Here is a 17197-nt window from a genome sequence, read left to right as displayed (position 1 = left end):
GATATCAAGAAAGGCAAAGTCTCTGTCCTCAAGGAGCTCATCTAATGGGGGAGACATGCCAACAACTACATAAAAACACGACAAAGAAAGGATAAATTGGATAATTCACATAGGGAAGGTACTAGCATTAAGAGGGATGAGGAAAGGATTCCTGTAGAAGGTTGGATTTTGGTGGGGACTTGGAGGAAGCCAGAAAGCCAGGTGGAGATGAGGAGGGAGAGCATTCCAGGCCTGGGGGAGAGTCAGGGCAAAATCAGAGAGTTGGGAGATGGGAGTGTCTGGTTCCAGGAACAGCAAGGAGGCTAGTGTCCCATTCCATGAACGCTAAGGCTCTTTCCAAAAGACCGTATTGCCTTTGGGCTAATTCAAATCAATTCAATTAACATTTAATTTATTAAGTATCTACCTAAGGTTCAGAGCTGGGTGGAGGGAAGAAGGGAAAATGTCACAACTTCTCTGGGGCTGTTTTCTCTTTGTAAAAGGAGAGGTTTAGTCTAGTTGTCTTTTAAGGCTTATATGTACCTCTATTTCTATGACTGATGGTCTGGAACAGTCAACAAGCATTTATTAAGCCCTTACTGTGTACCAGGCACTGTGGATACAAAAAAAAGGGGGAGGGGGAATGATTCCTCTCATTAACTGGGAAATGGTTAAAAAAAATGTCAGTCCACAAATGTTAAGAAATTTTCCTGTATTGTAAGAAAAAATAATGAACATAGTTAATACAGGGAAGGATGGAAAGACTTCCATGAACTAATAATGCAGGAGTCAAATTCTGGGTGTCACCCTAAGAAAGTTTGAAAAATGGGCTCGTCTAGAAGGATGACCAAAGAAGGATGATCTGTGTTTGACTTGGCCTCAGAGCACATAGCGAGAAATGAATGGGGAAAACCGTAGAGGTAAAAATCTCAGCTTCATACAAGGACAAAGTTTCTAAACCCTAGAGCTGTCACCAAGTGGTGTGGGTTGCCTTGGTGGGGAGTGTATTCTCCCTCCCTAAGAGACTAGATGATCAATTGTCAGGGATGCTCTGGAGATTCCTATTCAGGGACCCAGAAGTCCCTTCTACAATACTTTGAGAAGGGAAGACTCAGGGAAAGGATTGGAAGGCAGGGAAAGGAGAAGCAAGGGGCTGTGAAGTTGGAAAACAATCAAACCCCTGCCTTTCCTATCTCCCTTTCTTTCCACCCCAGGGGAGGCTGTGGGGCCTCTATCAAAGAGTCTATTTCTAGCCAGGCCAGAGCTCTGAGGGCAGTAAACTTAATGGGGTGAGGCCTGGGCAGAGTTGGTGAGCAGCCAGTCCTGGTTGATAAAGAAACTGATTAGAACCCTCCCTGAAAGGAGAAATCACCTTGGTCAGGAAAGGGCAGCTGGTTATTAAAGAAAAACAAAACACAGGCCTTCACTAAAGGCCGTAAGACTCACTATGGACTAATGATTTCAATTCTCTGGACCCTGTGTTTCCCACAGTGCATTGGCTCCTTGGGCTGCCATACTGCATTCCTGACCCAGAGAATACAGCATCCAAGAATTTTTTTCGGAACCGAAGTACATGATGCTTCCCCATCTTGCACTTACTTGAAGTGGATTTTTTCAACCCAAGCATAGAATTTTACATTTATTGCTTTCAAAGAGTTGCTATCTTTCTCATTCACCAGCTCATATATTCGAACTAGCAAGGAGCTTGCATTTGACAGAGGAAGAATTTAAGGCCCAGAGGGAAGAAAGTGCTTGTCCCACATCACTCAGTGACAACACCAGGCTTAGATGTGTAGGTCTCCCCATTCCCATGTAAAGAATTTAGGGGATCATATATCTGGCAGAAATATTAAGGGTCATCTTGTCTAAACTCTTTTGCGGGAAAGGTTGGTGGGTTTTTGAGTGAGGAAAAACTAAACAGTGGAGGACAAATGGGACAGATCTTTGGAGAAAAGTCCCAATCTGAGATTATTTCTTGCGTTGAGAGATGTCCAGGAAAACATCCTATAGATCAGACTTGGTCATTTCATTTCATAAACTTATTAAGCACCTACTGTGCCCAGTTATTGCCCTAGGCCCTGGGAATGCAAAGACAAAAATCAAACAGTTCTTATCCTCAAGGAGTTTACATTCTATTAGGGTGAAATAGTACGCACACAGATAAGAAAAAACAAAATATATACAGAGTGGTTTCAGATGGAAGGCAGGCACCAGTGGGGTGGAATACAGGACAGGCCTCAAACTGGTTCCTGGTGGGACTTTTGAGCTTTAAAGGAAGTTGGGGATTCTAAGCAGAAGTGAAGAAAGTGAGTGTTCTAGGCATGGGTGATCACCTATACATAAGCAGAGATGGAAGACAGAAAGTCACATATGGGGCTGGTTTGGCTGGAATAGAGGGTGTGTTTAAGACTTGCCTCAAGTCTCATCTTTTCCGTGAGACCTTTCCTGATTCCTCAGTTCCTAGAACTTCCTTTGCCAGCTCCCTTCCTCCATCTCCTTGGACCTAGATACGTATACATTTTTTTTCCTCCATACAATACAAACTTCTAGAGGGATCGGATTGTTTTGATCGTCTTTTATCTCCAGTATCTGGCACATGGTTGGGGCTCAATAAATACTTATGGATTATTTGCATGAAGAGTCAGGTACAATAGGGCTGGAGGTAGGTTGTGAAAGGATTTACTTCAAATGCCAAACAGAGAGGTTTGTATTTTACCCTACAACCCAATAGGAAGCCCTTGGAGCTTCTTGAGCTAAAGAGTAACACCTGTGTTCATTGATAGCTGTGTGGAGATAGGGGGCCATCGCACAGACTGAGGCGATGCCTGAGAACACGCTTTAATTCCTCCTTGACATTTCCTCTTTTCCTTCTTCCCTTCAAAACCTCTTTGAGTCTTTTTTGGGACTGGACCTCTTACTTTATAGGGAAGTGTAGGAACACCCCATGACAGACTCTACCTATCAGTTTGGATTATCATTTTGGCCACTTTTAGTCTTAGAGAGATGCCTGGGATACAGAGACACTAAGTAACTTGTCCAGGATTATAGAGCAATACATGTATCCGAGATGGGCTCTAACCACTGTCAGACTTTCTTTCCTTTTTCTTTTCTCTCTGCTTTCTTCATTAGATTTTTCTTCCTTCTATCTTAGAAGATGAGGAGGACCTCTTCTTGACAAAAACTTATGTGTTGTCCCATCCCCCACAACTCCAACCCCAGCCAGGAGTGTGCTGGTAAATGCTGGTAAAACTGGCTTTCCAGACTAAAAAAAATGTACACAGGGCACACATTTAAGGTTAACCTTCATCATTAACATTTTTCTATCACTTCCTTAAGTTTAGATGAACAATAAAGTCCTGATTTAGAACCTTTATAATTTCTGCGGCATAAATGCTCACACTGAAAATTGAACAGTAGGCTCTCACTGGCTCCAGCACCATCATTCCCTCTCCAAACTCCCAATATCATGACTTGATTCTCTTCTGGGAGCTTGTTCTACTCATCGGTAATCTCCTTTGATTCTAGAAATCCTTCAATCACTCCTGTTCATTGGTTTTATCCTCTCTGTCCATAGAAATGCATGATGGGTTCTCTCTTGCTACAAACCCTTACTGTGATCCTGCCATCCCTTCTTCTATAGCTTCTCCCTTTTACTACCCAAAATTTGGAGTCCCTATTGCCTCCACTTCCTCACCCCATCTCATTTCCTGTCCCCTGCAATCAAACTTCCACTCCCACTACTGAAACTTCTCTCTCCCATCACCAAAACCTTGTAATTGTCAAAGGTTTTTGCTCAGTCCTCATCCTACTTCACCAGCACTATCGGACAAGGCTGATTAGCTTTTTCTTCAAAACTTCTAGCTTTCTGAGACACCACCCTTTGTTCTTTCCTCCTTCTGTTCTTTCCCTGGTTCCTCTTTTTCCCTCCTGACCTCTAAGTGTATTTGTAGGGGGAAGGGTAGGATTTCCCCAAACCTTTCTTTGACTCTCTGTTCTTTCATCTACATTCTTTCCTTTGGGTAGCTCATCTAGTTCCTTGGTAGCAATTATCACCTCTATGTAGATGACTCCCAGAGTGATATTTTCTATCCTGACCTTTTCTTTCAATTCCAATCCTGCATTTCCAATGATCCCTTGGACACTTCCTAGGGGGAAATCTTACCAGTACCTCAAAACCCAACATATTTCAAGCTAAACACATTTCTAACTTCCTTGTTTTGCTGACAGCACAACTGTCTTGTACCATTTCTTCTCCCTCAGTCTCAGACATCAGAACATTTGGAATAGTCCTTCATCTTTCTTCTCCAGTCCCAATGCTACTACACTAAAAAGTTCAAGCCCCTCCTCATTTTAGGAGCCTTGCCATCTTCCAGTTCATCCTGCATGAATTGCAATAGAAGGGACTACTGAATTCTTAATGTCTAAGTGATGTATAGCATAGCATGTTGATTCTGGACCCAGGAAGATGAAGGTCCAAATCTCACCTCTATACTTTACTAGCTGCGTAGGCACAGCAAGTTATTTAACCTCTCTCAGTCTCAGTCTCTTGTTTTAGTAGCTACTTCCTAGGGTTGTCTGGATGTCTCAGAGACATCTTAAACTCAACTTGTTTAAAACAGAACTCATTATGTTTTCCCTAAACCCTCTACCCTTCCAAATCTCCCTATTTCTGTCAAAAGCAACACCATCCTTCTGGTCTCCTAGGTTTATAACCATGGCATTATCCTGGATTCTTCCTTCATTTCCCTTTAGCCCACACATTCAATCAGTTGCTAAGGCTTGCCATTTCTACTGTCACAACATTCATATTCGACCCCCTCTCTCTACTCAACCATCACCTGAGTTCAGACCCTCATCACCTCTCCTCCAGATGATTATAACAGCCTCCTAATTGGTCTCTTTAATCCATTTCCCCCACTTTTCAGTCCATCATACACACTACTCTCAAAATAATTTTCCTTAAGCCTAGATCTGACCACGTGATTCCCTTACTGAACCAAGGTTGGTGCCTTCCTATCACCTCTACGACAAAATTTAAATGGCTCCATTTAGCTTTTAAAGTCCTGCACAACCACACTCCAATCCTTTCTAGCCTCAGTGATCACAGCTGCCCCTCTCACTCTTCAATATGGTCAAAACGGCCTTCTATTTCTCACTAATAAAACTACATTTCTTATCTCTTTATTCTTGCACTTTCTGACCCCTATGTCTATCACCTCAACATGAAAGTATCCCCATCTTCCATATGATGCAGTTCAGGCACCATTCTTTACATGGATGCTTTCCTAATCCCCCCAACTGCTAGTGGCTCCCCTCCCAAACTACCTTTGCTTTGTATGGATTCATAGCTACCCACTTTCTATATATGACATATACATTTTTATGTGTATAGTCAGTTCTGTTATAATTCTTATTTTGAAATGTAAATTTGTTCCAATGCAATTGACATATTAGGCAATAGTTTGAGTATAACTTGCATCTTGAGTTTACTTATTTATGATTTTATCTTCAAGAGACAGACAGACAAGAGTACAATTCATATTCATGCGATGCTATAACTTTCTACCTGATTTCAGGTAACTCTCATTCCCTGTTTCACAATGCCTCACAAGCTACAACCCCTTCTAATGCCCAGTTCCACCAACAAACCTCAGGTCTTTTCAAGGTAAAATATCATATGCAGATTTTGCCAGACATGGCTTGTAGGAACTGGGGCTAAAGAGCATCCCAAGGCAGCAGATGCTGCCTCTATTGTCGTATTTATGTATGTCTTCATCATTTAACATGTGTAAAACCATGTTACAGTTTCTAAGCTCCCATCATTTCTTAAAAATAAAAATGTGTCACTGTTAAAATTTGAATGTTGCGCATCTCACACCATTTCCCCATAAACGCTGTGGTTTTTATTGAGAGACTTTGCTGGCAGCCTATGTCTCAACGTACCAGAACTGACCGAATTTTTCTTCTTCATCGGAATGTAAGCTCACTGTGAGCAGGATCCTTTCATTCTTTGTACTTGTATCCCCTGTGATCAGCTCAGTTCCTGGCACATAGTAGGTGCTTAATAAAGGCTTGTTGACTGAATGAAGACAAAATATGGAAAGTGCTTTGCTAATCTTAAGGTGCTATATTGGTCAGTCATCAAGCATTTATTATATGCCTACTAGTCAGTCAGCAAAGCACCAGAGACACAAAGAAAGACAAAAGACAGTCCCCTACTCTCAAACTCAGTCTAAGTCTACTATATACCAGGCACTAACAGAGAAGAAAACAAAATAAAAAATGATAGACAAAATAAAACAATCTCTGAGCTCCAGGAATTCACATTCTAAAATCTGAGCTTTCATTATGTCAGCTGACTACTCAAAAAACTTAAGGGACTCCTCATCGCCTATCAGATAAATTACATGTGTCTTAGCCTGGTACATAAGGCCCCCTGCCATCTACACTGAATTATCTTTGTAAACAATTTATACTCCTGCTCAATGGTACTGCTGTTTCTTGATCTTGGTTCTATACTCTCCTGGCTCCAGATCTATGCCTGGAATAGATTCACTCCATTTCTGCCTATTGACATCCTTCAAGTACTCTCCTGTTCTACTTCTCAGCCTTAGACATGATCACTTCCTCCCCAATCTTTCAGGCCTCTGCTTGACCCAAGAACTACATAACTCTCTAACTAGTCTCGTATAGCAAGCATTTAATAAGTTTGAACTGAATGGTTGAATTGAATTGCAAATTCCTGAAGAACACAGGCTGATATAATCATCTTTGTAATCACCAGCTTTAAAGAGGGGGTCTACAAATCACATAGTAGGTACTTCTTAAGGGTTTGTTGAACTAATCTCAGGGAGAAGGCTCTGCAGGGAGCCAGAAGGTAGGAGGAGGGGATCTTACCCCAGGGGGCCTTATTTTTTACAAGAAGCCACTGGAGGGCCTAGGAGAAATCAGGTGCCAGGTGTTTCACTTTCTCCACCCCTCCCCATTTCCCCACCCAGTGCTCTAGCTACTGAGCTCCGAGCCTCAGCCCAGTGTGCCACCCTCTGGGCTGACTTGTCCAGGCCTGTTTCCCACCCCCAGGGGATGTCAGCTTAAGCTCCTATTGTGTCAGACTGGCATACCTTCCCTGCCTAGTTTCTCTGGCAGGTACTTACTCTCTAACTGGGGGTGGCAGGAAAGAGGTAACTGACCATAGTGTTAAGGGGCCCATGAATGGTAGTGAGAAACAGATGTCAGAAGTAACCAGAGTAGGCTGTGATGAGAATGTGGCAGAGAATGGGCACTGATGTCAGTAGTGGTGATGGAGGAACCAGAGGAGGAGTGGTGTCCAGGATGCGCCTCAATAATTCCAGGGAAGGAAAAGAGGATGAAATAATGGGACGAAGAAAAAAATGATGAAATGATCAGCTATAGCAATGACAGCTACACATGGAGAAAATGAGGAAAAGACAGAGAGAATAAGTCCAAAATAGACAAAGGGAAACACAGATACAGGAGAAACTGAGACAGAGGAAGGCAATGATGGTTTCTTTAAAGAATAATGGAGAAAGACATAGAAAAAAGAAAGACATGGTTAATTTGTGACAGAAACGGGAAAGAGCACTGGGTTTGGAATCAGTGGAGCTGGGTTCAAATCTTGCCTCAACTACTTACTTACCTACATGACCTTGGGTAATTAAACTACTTTTTTCTTTCTATGCCCCATTAGTACAATGAGGGGACTGGGCTAGGTTACAGACAAGATCCCTTCCGGCTCTTGAGCCATGACAACAGGAAAAGAAATACACAAATGAATGGATATGCAGAAAAACAGAAAGCAAAAAAGACAGTAGCAGAAAAGAGAAACAGTAAAAGAAGAGATACAGAGATGGGAGACAGCATGTGTTTGGGAACTTCAAAACAACTCTATTAGTGAGAAATCCAAGTCTTATTTCCATTTTGCCATGCAGAAAACAGTCTTAAGAAAAGGTAAGGGAATTTTCCAAGGGCCCATAGCTAATAAGTGTTACAGAAGGCAGGAAGAGTGGTTGAGATCCAAATCCAGGCCCCAACTCAGAAACTAGTGCTCTTCTAAATTTACCATATACAGTGTCAGAGAACTCAAAGGGTCCCAAAGCACAGACTGCCAGAGCCAGACCTCAGAGACCAATTCCCTCAGTTTACAAAAGAGGAAACTGAAATTTAGGGAAGTGACTTGCTTGCCCTAACATATAGTTAGTTGGTTGGATTAGAATCCACCCCTCTGGATTCTCTTCTGTGGGCTACCACTGGGATATCATTAGCTTATCTTTGTGTAAGGTAGGTTTTCATTGTTCGTTTTCAAAGAGAGTTTGAATTTCTGATATGATTATGGAAACTGGTTCCTGAATACGGTGGTTTGAAAAAAATTAGTCCTGCCTGGTGGGAGCATTTGCTGCCTCCCATTCCCACCCCTGCAAGACCCTTGGTATCCACAGATGTCATGTTCAGCTCCACATTAAACTTAGGACACAACCCCTTGGTTCTTCCTGGGGAGGTAGGTCAGTAGATACAACTTAAGCTATTAAAAGAGTCACTCTTTTTGGTCTCTTCCTCTATGTACCTTTCAGATAGAAAGTAGTAAGATTTTTTAGAGTTTTGGCTAACACGCTCCCAGATTCCTAAAGAACTATAACCACAGACTCATAAAATGGCAATAGTCCACACGTTGGAGAGACTGCGAAAAGATAGGCACACTAATCTATTGTTGGTGGAGGTGAGAATTGGTGCAACCACTCAGGAAGGCATAAACTGTCTTTTGACCCAGAAAGTCTATGCTAGGCATATGGTACGTCAAGTTATTGTTGAAAAGAAAATGCACCAAAAGATTTATAGCAGTACTTTTGCAATAAAAAGAACTGGAAATAAATCAATTGGGGATTGGCTACACATGCACATCATGGAATATTACTGGATTATAAGAAATGATGGACAGGATGAATACAGAGAAGCAATGAAAAGATTTACGTGAACTGACACAAAGTGAAGTAAGCAGAGTCAGGAAATCATGAGTTAATTTATACAATGAGAACAACCATGTAAAGGGAAGGAACCACTACTGGCCCCCAAAAAATGTGAAAAGAATTTTGCAGAGGTAGAGGTAGAGGTCCATGGGACCAACGCTGAATGTCAGAATTTTCCAGTGTGTTGGTTTTCTTGTTTTCTCCTCACAGTTTTTTTTTTCTTCTAAGGGACAGCTCACTGGGAGGGGAGGGTCACCAGGGAAAGGCGGTAGAGGTAAGAACAAAGGATAACAATAAAAGTCTATTTTAAAAAATCACTTCTCTTTAAGTCTGAATTTCCTTATAATCAGGGATAATAAAATTACTCACATTCCAAAAGAGATTTCTTTATAACCGCCCTGCAAAAGGGTAATGTGACTAGGAATGCAAAAGCCTTACTAAACCAGTTATTGTCTTAGGGTGGATGTGACTTGTCCAAGGTAATATATCGAATATATTGTCTAGCCTGGGCCTCAGAACTCCTGACTCTCTGGCTGGGGGCTCTTTCCTTTAGCACCACCTTGCTTTCTTAGGTATTCCTGGAAATCTAGACTCTTTTTTTTTCTAGACGACCCAGTCCCACAGCCTTTTGCTCTTCCTCCTTCCCTCCCACCGTCCCTATTGAAATTCAGGCTTAGAATGGAGCAGCCCAGGAGAGGGAAAGAGCTTGAAGACAGAAGGGGGCCGGACAACAAGGTTTAGAGTTTTTCTTGCAACTTATCCGACCAAACCCGGGACAGATTTCAGGATTTAGAGGTGAAAGGGACCCGGCAGAACTCAACCTCCTCATTTAACAAATGAGGAAACTGAGGTTCTGAGAAGCGACTAGCCCTAGGAAAGGTTTTTTGGGGAGGGAGGGGAAACAGTTTAAGAGGAGGGGATTGGGTTGGGGAAAGAGCCAAGAAAGGAGGGGCTGGGAACTCTAAAGTGCATTCACTATCTCAGCCATAATTGTGTCCTCAGGCAATATTCTTTTTCCCTTTTGGCCTCAGTTTCCCCAGATGTAAAATGGGGCTGGACTACCGAGTTGATTTCGGTGTTTCTCCGCTCTAATACTTTGGAATTCTGGCTACTGGGGGGTCATTGTGGGTGTTTCGGGGGAGAAAGGACCTCCCCAAGAGATCTCCCCTGGCTAAATAGCTACCAATAGGTCAGATTATTCACCTCTCCTCCCCCTCCAAAGCCCTAGGGGCTCAACTCCTTTTTCTTATCTGGCCAGGCACTCACCTGAAATCTCACCGCCATCATCCACCCGGGAGGTCCTTCAGCTCCCCAGCATGGTGGGTGGCTAGAAACTCTAGAGGATTTCCTTTGGGACCCTAGGTAGCTGTTAACACTGGTAGGAGGACACGGGAGTCCAAGGCAGGAAACGGGGCACGAGGAGCCAAAATTCTCGTCCCTGTGTCACTCTCAGCTACACCTGCTCCTCTTCCTCCTCCGCCCCTGCACGGGCTACCTTGCCCCGCCCCCAGTAAGAGCCAGGGACACGCCTTCAAGATGGCCAAGGCCCTTTCCCAGCCCCAGGGCCGGCCCTAACTTTGGCACCTGTACTCCAGGCGGATGGAAATTCCAGGCCAGGTTTTCCCTTTGCTACTGGCCCAGGGCCAGGGGAGGAGGTGGGGTAGACGAGCCGGGAGAAAGAGGGACTTTAGGGCTAATGGCCAGACCCACCTGGGATTCAGCCCCACTCCCTTCTGGGGACAGTCTCCCACTGGCCAGGGCCTCTGAGTCACCCTGGCCCCGAGGTGAGACCACAACTTGGGGGAATGGATCTTTGCTCTGATGCTTGGCAGGGAATGGATTGTCTTTGGAGATTTCCCAGAAGAATCTAATCAGAAGGTCACTCCCGGCTGGGAGTCACGATGCTGAGTTTCCCTCGGCTCTATCAGCGACTGGATGTGTGACCTTGTGCAAGTCCCTTCCCCAAGCTATGCTTTGAATGGCTAGGGACAACCTAAATTCAACCCTTTCATTTTACAAATGGGAAAACAGAGGTCTAGGGAGGTGTGCCTTGTGCACCAAGTTGGTCCAACGAGCCAACCTGCCTACCTTATCCCCTCCAAGCTTCTCGATAACTTCCTTAAAAAAACTTTCACTGGACTCTCTTATCTCCCCACCCCCACTTTCACTCATTTCTCAACTTGCATTCCGCTTTCTAACAGCACTCAACCTAAACAGCTCTTTCGAGGACTACTAGATCAACGAGTACCCGACTGTCTATGACGATTTTCTTGGAAAAGGTGGTTTGCCATTTCCTTCTCCAATGGATAGATGAGGCACTGAAACAAATAGGGGTTTGGTTATTTGCCTAGGGTCATACAGCTAGTGTCTTTGGTCGCATCTGAACTCAGATTTTCCTGACTCCACAAGCCACCTAGCCACCAAAAAAAAAAAAGATAATAGTCCCTCCCAAAGGAGTTTACATTCTTGGGGGTGGGGGTGGGGAGGGAGGGGTGGCCTGTTCAGCGGGTACAAAGATAAATAAATTAAAAAAAAAACACTACACAATAAGCAGGGTGTGGCACTCGTACCAAGGGTTAAATCTGGAAAGAAATGACGTTGAGTTGAGCTTAGAGCTATGGAATCAAAGAAACAAAAGCCCGCTACGTGGTGGAAGTGAGGGTTGTGAGGGCTCTGTCAAGAGTCGGGAACACCAGAGTTCAAATCCAGCCTCAGGCATCTACAAGTTGTGTAATCCTGAGCAACACACTTAACCTCTGCCTCAGTTCCTCATTTGTAAAATGGGGATCAAAATAGTACCCCTTCTACCCCTGTTTTTGTGACCTCCTATTTCTACATCCCTCAGTATGTTCTCAGGTCATTATCTTTGTTCTGAATTCACTTTCTTTCCTTTCCCATTTTGACCCCGTAGTTAACCAATTCAACGCCACACAATTGTCTTCTTAGAGACCCCTTGCCTGCTTGTCCTATGATTCCTAGTGATTTGACAGTCAATAAACATTTATTAAGTACCTATTATCTGTCAGACACTGTGTTAAGTTCTGAGGATACAAAAAGAGGTGAAAGACAGTCCTTGCCCTCAAGGAGCTTTCAATCTAGTGGGGGAGATCACAAGCAAATGAATATGTACAAACAAGATGTGTGTGTGTGTGTGTGTGTGTGTGTGTGTGTGTGTGTGTAAAAATGAACAGAAGTTAAGAGGAGTTGGGAAAGGCTTCCTGCAGAAGTTGGGACTTGAAGTCATCCGTATTTCTGGCACAGGGGACAGCCAATGCAAAGGTAGAGTTGAGAAATGGAGTATCTCCTTCCAGGGAATGGCAGAGGCCAATGTCACACATGGAAGAGTATGTTTAGCAGAGTAAGCTGGAAGACTGAAAAGGAGCTAGGTTTTGAACAGAGGATTATCAAACTGAGGAGTTTGCATTTGATCCCAGAGGTGATAGGGAGGCATGGGAATTCATTGAGTGGGGGATGGTGGTGGTGGTGAGCGGTGGCATGGTCAGACCTCTAGGAAAACCACTTTTTTGGCTCAATACAGAATGGAATGGAGTAGGGAGAGACTTGTGGCAAGCAGACCCACCAGCAGGTCATTACAATAGTCTAAGCATGAGGTGATATCAGTATTATAGGAGAGAAATCACAGGAGCTAAGGGGATATTGCAAAGGTGAAATTTATACGTCTTGGCAATAAATCCAATATGAGTGGTGAGAGACAGAGATGAGACCTAAAGTAGATGGGAGGATGGTGATGCCTTTGACAGTAATAGGGAAGTTTGGAAAGGGGAGGGGCTAAAGGGGAAAAATAATGAGTTTAGTTTTGACAAATTGTGTTTAAGATGTCTCCTGGACATTCAGTTCAAGATGTCTGAAAAGCAGTTGGAGATGTGAGATTGGGGGTCAACAGAGAGGGTAAGGCAATATGCGTAGATTTGAGAATCATCATCACAGAGAGAGCAATTAAGTCTATGGGACCTCATGCGATTGCCAAGTGAAGCAGTAGAAAGGGAAATGAGAAGAGGATCCAGGATAGAACCCAGTGGGCCACCTAGGGTTAGTGGGTGCCACCTGCATGAGGATCCAGGGACAGAGACTGAGAAATGGTCTGAGGGGTAGCAGAATCAGGAAAGAGTGATGCCCTGAAAACCTAGAGAAAGAGAGTATCAAGGAAAAGAAGGTGACTCAGTGGTGTCAGAGGCTTCAGAGAGGTCAAGGAGAATGAGGATTAACAAAAGGTCATTGGATTTGACATTGGATCACTGAGAAACCCAACGCAGTATGTCTCCCACCACTTACTTTTCTGGGTTCCTATTCCCATGTAACTTCATTCAGTTGGAGGATACCACTCTCCTTTCCTTAAGTCTAAGGAAGCTAAGGACTTCACCTCATTCTTTACTGAGAAACTCAAGGCCATTGTCCTTGAACTCTCATTTTCCCTTTTTCTTCATTTTAAAATCCTTGGACATTATCCCCCACTCTGTTCTTCTCTACTTTACTTTGATATCTAGGTGGTTGAGACTGACTGCCTCTTCTCCAGGTATTTGTGATCTCATCCTCTTCAGCAGATTGTTCTCTCATTCATCCCTCTCTATCAAATCTGCAATTTCTCCCTATCTATGGGTCTCATCCAAGATTTAGCTATAAGTAAAAACCTTCAGAAGACCCTACCATTCCCTCAAGCTATCAATTGGAACCTTGGACTGTGACCTGGGATTGAGTGCAAAGGCTGTGGGTATGTGTATGTATATGTGTGTGTGTGTGTGTGTGTGTGTGTGTGTGTGTGTGTGTGTGTGTGGAGGGGGGGATGCTCTTGGCTGTGTGCAAACACTCTTGGAGTCTAGTGTACAGCAAGCTTTTCTACCAAAAGCCTTTGCTGATTCCCCCAGCTGCCAGTGATACCCTCCTTCCCCAATAACACCCTTACATTTGATTATTTTATTTTTATTTGGCATTTGTTCTGTATATATTTCTATATGTGCATGCTGTCTCTGTCTTAGAATGCAAACTCTTCATGGGCAGAGACTCTTTTACTTTTGTCTTTGTGTCTCCAGGGCCTGGCATATAGTAGGTGCTCAATAAATATTTGTCAATTCATTACAGAGATGTGTTTGCTACAGATAGAGCCCATATAAAATACTGTGTATGCTGTTAGATGCTCAGTAATTATCATTTACCTCATCAGACTTCTGCCCCACATGCTTATCTTAATCATGTTTTCCCCTCCCCCCTCTGCTGCCCTAGGAACTAGAAGATACTTTACAGGATGCTGCCAGCTGAGTTCTTGGTCTCAGTTCCAGGTCAGAGAAGGTTATAGCCACTGGAGGGTTCTCAGGGAGCAAGAGCATTTCCAGCACAGTTGTGCTACCAGTGAGGGGGCCCTCAATGTAGCTTGGTAGGAGAAGGGAGTGCTCAGAAGTTGGACCCAGAACAAAGCTCAAAAAATAACACTAAGAAGCACCTGAGGCCAGAGGCAACATCCCTCACACCCCAGGGTTAGAGGTGATTACAATGACAAGTTGCTGAAATTAAAAAAAAAAAAAAGCAGGCAAAGGAGAAAGAACCCAACCATATACATTTTCTATGGGACTAGAGAAGACCAGGGTTCATCTTCAGAAGAAGATACTGAAAGAAAAAAAAAAGCCTCTCTTATCCCAAAGAGTAACATCAAATGGTCGATCAACTGCCCAAAAAGAATTCATAGAAGAACTCAAAAAAGACTTCAAAATCAGAGATTAAAGAAAATTTTTTTTAAAAGTAAGAATAATCTAAGAAAAACAAGATTATGAAAAGAAAGTCAACCAGCTAGAAAAGGAGATCAAGAATCTTAAGGAAGAAAATGACTCCTTGAAAATTTAATTGGGCAAGGGGAAGCCAGTGAAGTTAAGTGACCAAGCAATAATAAAACAAAATATAAAGAATTTTTAAAAAGAAGAGAATGTGAGACATAAGAAAAACAACTGATCTGGAGAACAAATCGAGAAAAGAAAGCATAAGAATAATTGGACTATGTGAAAGCTACAATCAAAAAAAGTATCTTGACACAATAATACAAGAAATAATTAAAGAAAATTGTCTTGAAGTATTAGAACAAGAGGGAAAAGTAGACATAGAAAAAACCCACTGATGACCACCTGAAAGAGATCTTAGGAGGGAAATCTACAGGAATATCATAGCTAAATTCCAAAACCCCCAGGTGAAGGAGAAAATATTACAAGCAACAACAACAACAAAAAAAACACAATTCAAATATGGCAAAGCCACAATTAGAATTACACAAGACCTGGCAGTGGCTACACTGAAAAACCACAGCTTTTGGAACACTCTATATGGAAGAGCAAAAGAATGGCTTGTGGCTGAAAATAATCATACCCAGCAAAGTTAAGCATAATCCTGAATGAAAAAAAGGATATTCAATAAATTTCCAGCCTTTCAGGATTTTATTACAAAAAGACCTGAACTAAATAGAAAATTTGACATACAAGATCCAAGAGAAATATGAGGTAAATATCAAAGACTAATTACAAGGGACTCAATAAGGACAGACTTTTTTTTTATACAAGGAAATGTAAACGGTAAGTTTAAGATTGTAATTAGTAATTGGGTAGTTCAAATGAGAGACTGGGATAGAGCTGATTATGGTGAGATTCTAAAAAGTAATGCCATCCAGGAAAAGGTAAAAAGAGTAATTATACTATATAATGAGGTACAAGAGGAAGAACAGACACTGAAGAATCAGATGGGGGATGAGAGTTGGTAGTTCTGGAACCCTACTCTCATGGGGAATGGGTTAAAAAGTGAACAATACATACATATCTAGAAGGGTATAAAAGTCTTCTAAATTCAGAAAGAAATAAAAGGCTAAAGGGATAGGGAGATAGAAGGGATTTTTACAGAGAAACCTACTGTCAGATCTCAGCTAAAGAGACAACAGTATCTAAGATTGTCATTAGTAATTGTGTAGTTCAAAAGAAAGGGTCAGGTAGAGCTGAGTGTGATGTGATTCTAAAAAGTAAAATAGTATAGGAAAAGGTAAAAAGAGTAATTATCTCATACAAATGAGGAAGAACTGATGGAGAGGAATTAGACTGAGGAGGAGGGCTGGTAGTTTGGGAACTCTATTCTCATTGGGAATAATAAAGAAATATATTTATATATATATCTAAATATATCTAGAAAGGTATAAACATCTTCTAAATTCAGGAAGAAATGAGAGTAAGGGGATAGAGATAGGGGAGAGGATAAGAAAGGGATAGGGAATAAGATAAGGGGGGCATAAAAGGGTATGTGGATTAATGGGAATGGAATAAAGAGGGAACACTATATTTAAAAGGGTGCAAAACTTCTAAATTCGGGGAAAAAATAAGAGGGTAAGGGGATAGGGTGGAGGGAAAGGAAAAGGGAGGGATTCTTAGAGACAGGGTAGGTTAAGGAAAAGGATGGCAAGGTAATGGATGAAAATAAAGCAGAGGTGAGGAGGGATAGGAATAGGGAAAGAAGGATAGAGGAAAATAGGAAGGAAGAAAATTTACAAGTAATTGCAGTTTAGAATGTGAATGGGATGAATTTACCCATAAAATAGAAACTGATAGCAGATTAAAAATTTCAATTCAACAATATGTTGCTTTCAGGAAATGCTATAAAAAATGAAGAGATACAAACATAAAATAAAGGTCAGGAGTAGAATTTATTATTTCACCTAACTAATCATGTAATCCCATCCTGATAAAATTCTTAAAAAATGATCTTATTGAGTCAGAAGAAATAATAACAGAATTTATTTGGAAGAGTAGAGGGTCAAGAACTTCAAGGAAATCAGGGGAAAAAGATATGAAGGGACTAGATTCAGTAGTATCAGATCTTAAACCATATTATAAGGTGAGAGCAGTGTTAAAATGTAAAATGGATAATTTTGATTATTTCAAATGAAAATTTTTTTGTATAACTAAAGCCTATGTAACTAAGCAGAAAATTGGTTTAAAAAAATCCCCCAACTTTCATAGACAATCTCTCAGATAGAATGTGATTGGACTGGAATATGGTTGTAGGGTAGGAAATGATAAGCTGATGGATTTAGAAAAATATGGAAAGACTTGGACTTATAAAGGAAGATTCTATCTACCTTCAGAGAAACAGATGCAAATGGAAATAAGCATAATATGGTCTCACATAAGTGTTTGAGTACACATGTGTATGTTTGTGGATATCTATGTATATATATAAATGTGTATGTGTACATATTA

At 41.9% G+C, this 17197-nt stretch overlaps 1 protein-coding gene across 2 annotated transcripts in view; it reads right to left on the bottom strand.

The window, feature by feature from the left end:
- TJP3 (tight junction protein 3) overlaps positions 1–17197 on the bottom strand; it is a 54691-nt gene that overhangs the window by 20288 nt on the left and 17206 nt on the right. The window contains exon 1 of one of the 2 annotated variants that reach the window (XM_072601762.1): positions 10227–10466. The exons of the other annotated variant lie outside the window; for it this stretch is intronic. Coding sequence (XP_072457863.1) covers positions 10227–10247 — 21 coding nt within the window. The 5' untranslated portion in view covers positions 10248–10466. Of the gene's footprint in view, positions 1–10226; positions 10467–17197 lie in introns of those variants that run through there. 2 annotated transcript variants of the gene reach the window in all.

This window comes from Notamacropus eugenii, chromosome 4, assembly GCF_028372415.1.
Source record: "Notamacropus eugenii isolate mMacEug1 chromosome 4, mMacEug1.pri_v2, whole genome shotgun sequence".
NCBI classification, from domain to species: Eukaryota; Metazoa; Chordata; class Mammalia; order Diprotodontia; family Macropodidae; genus Notamacropus; species Notamacropus eugenii.
This window is presented reverse-complemented; position numbering and strand designations above follow the sequence as displayed.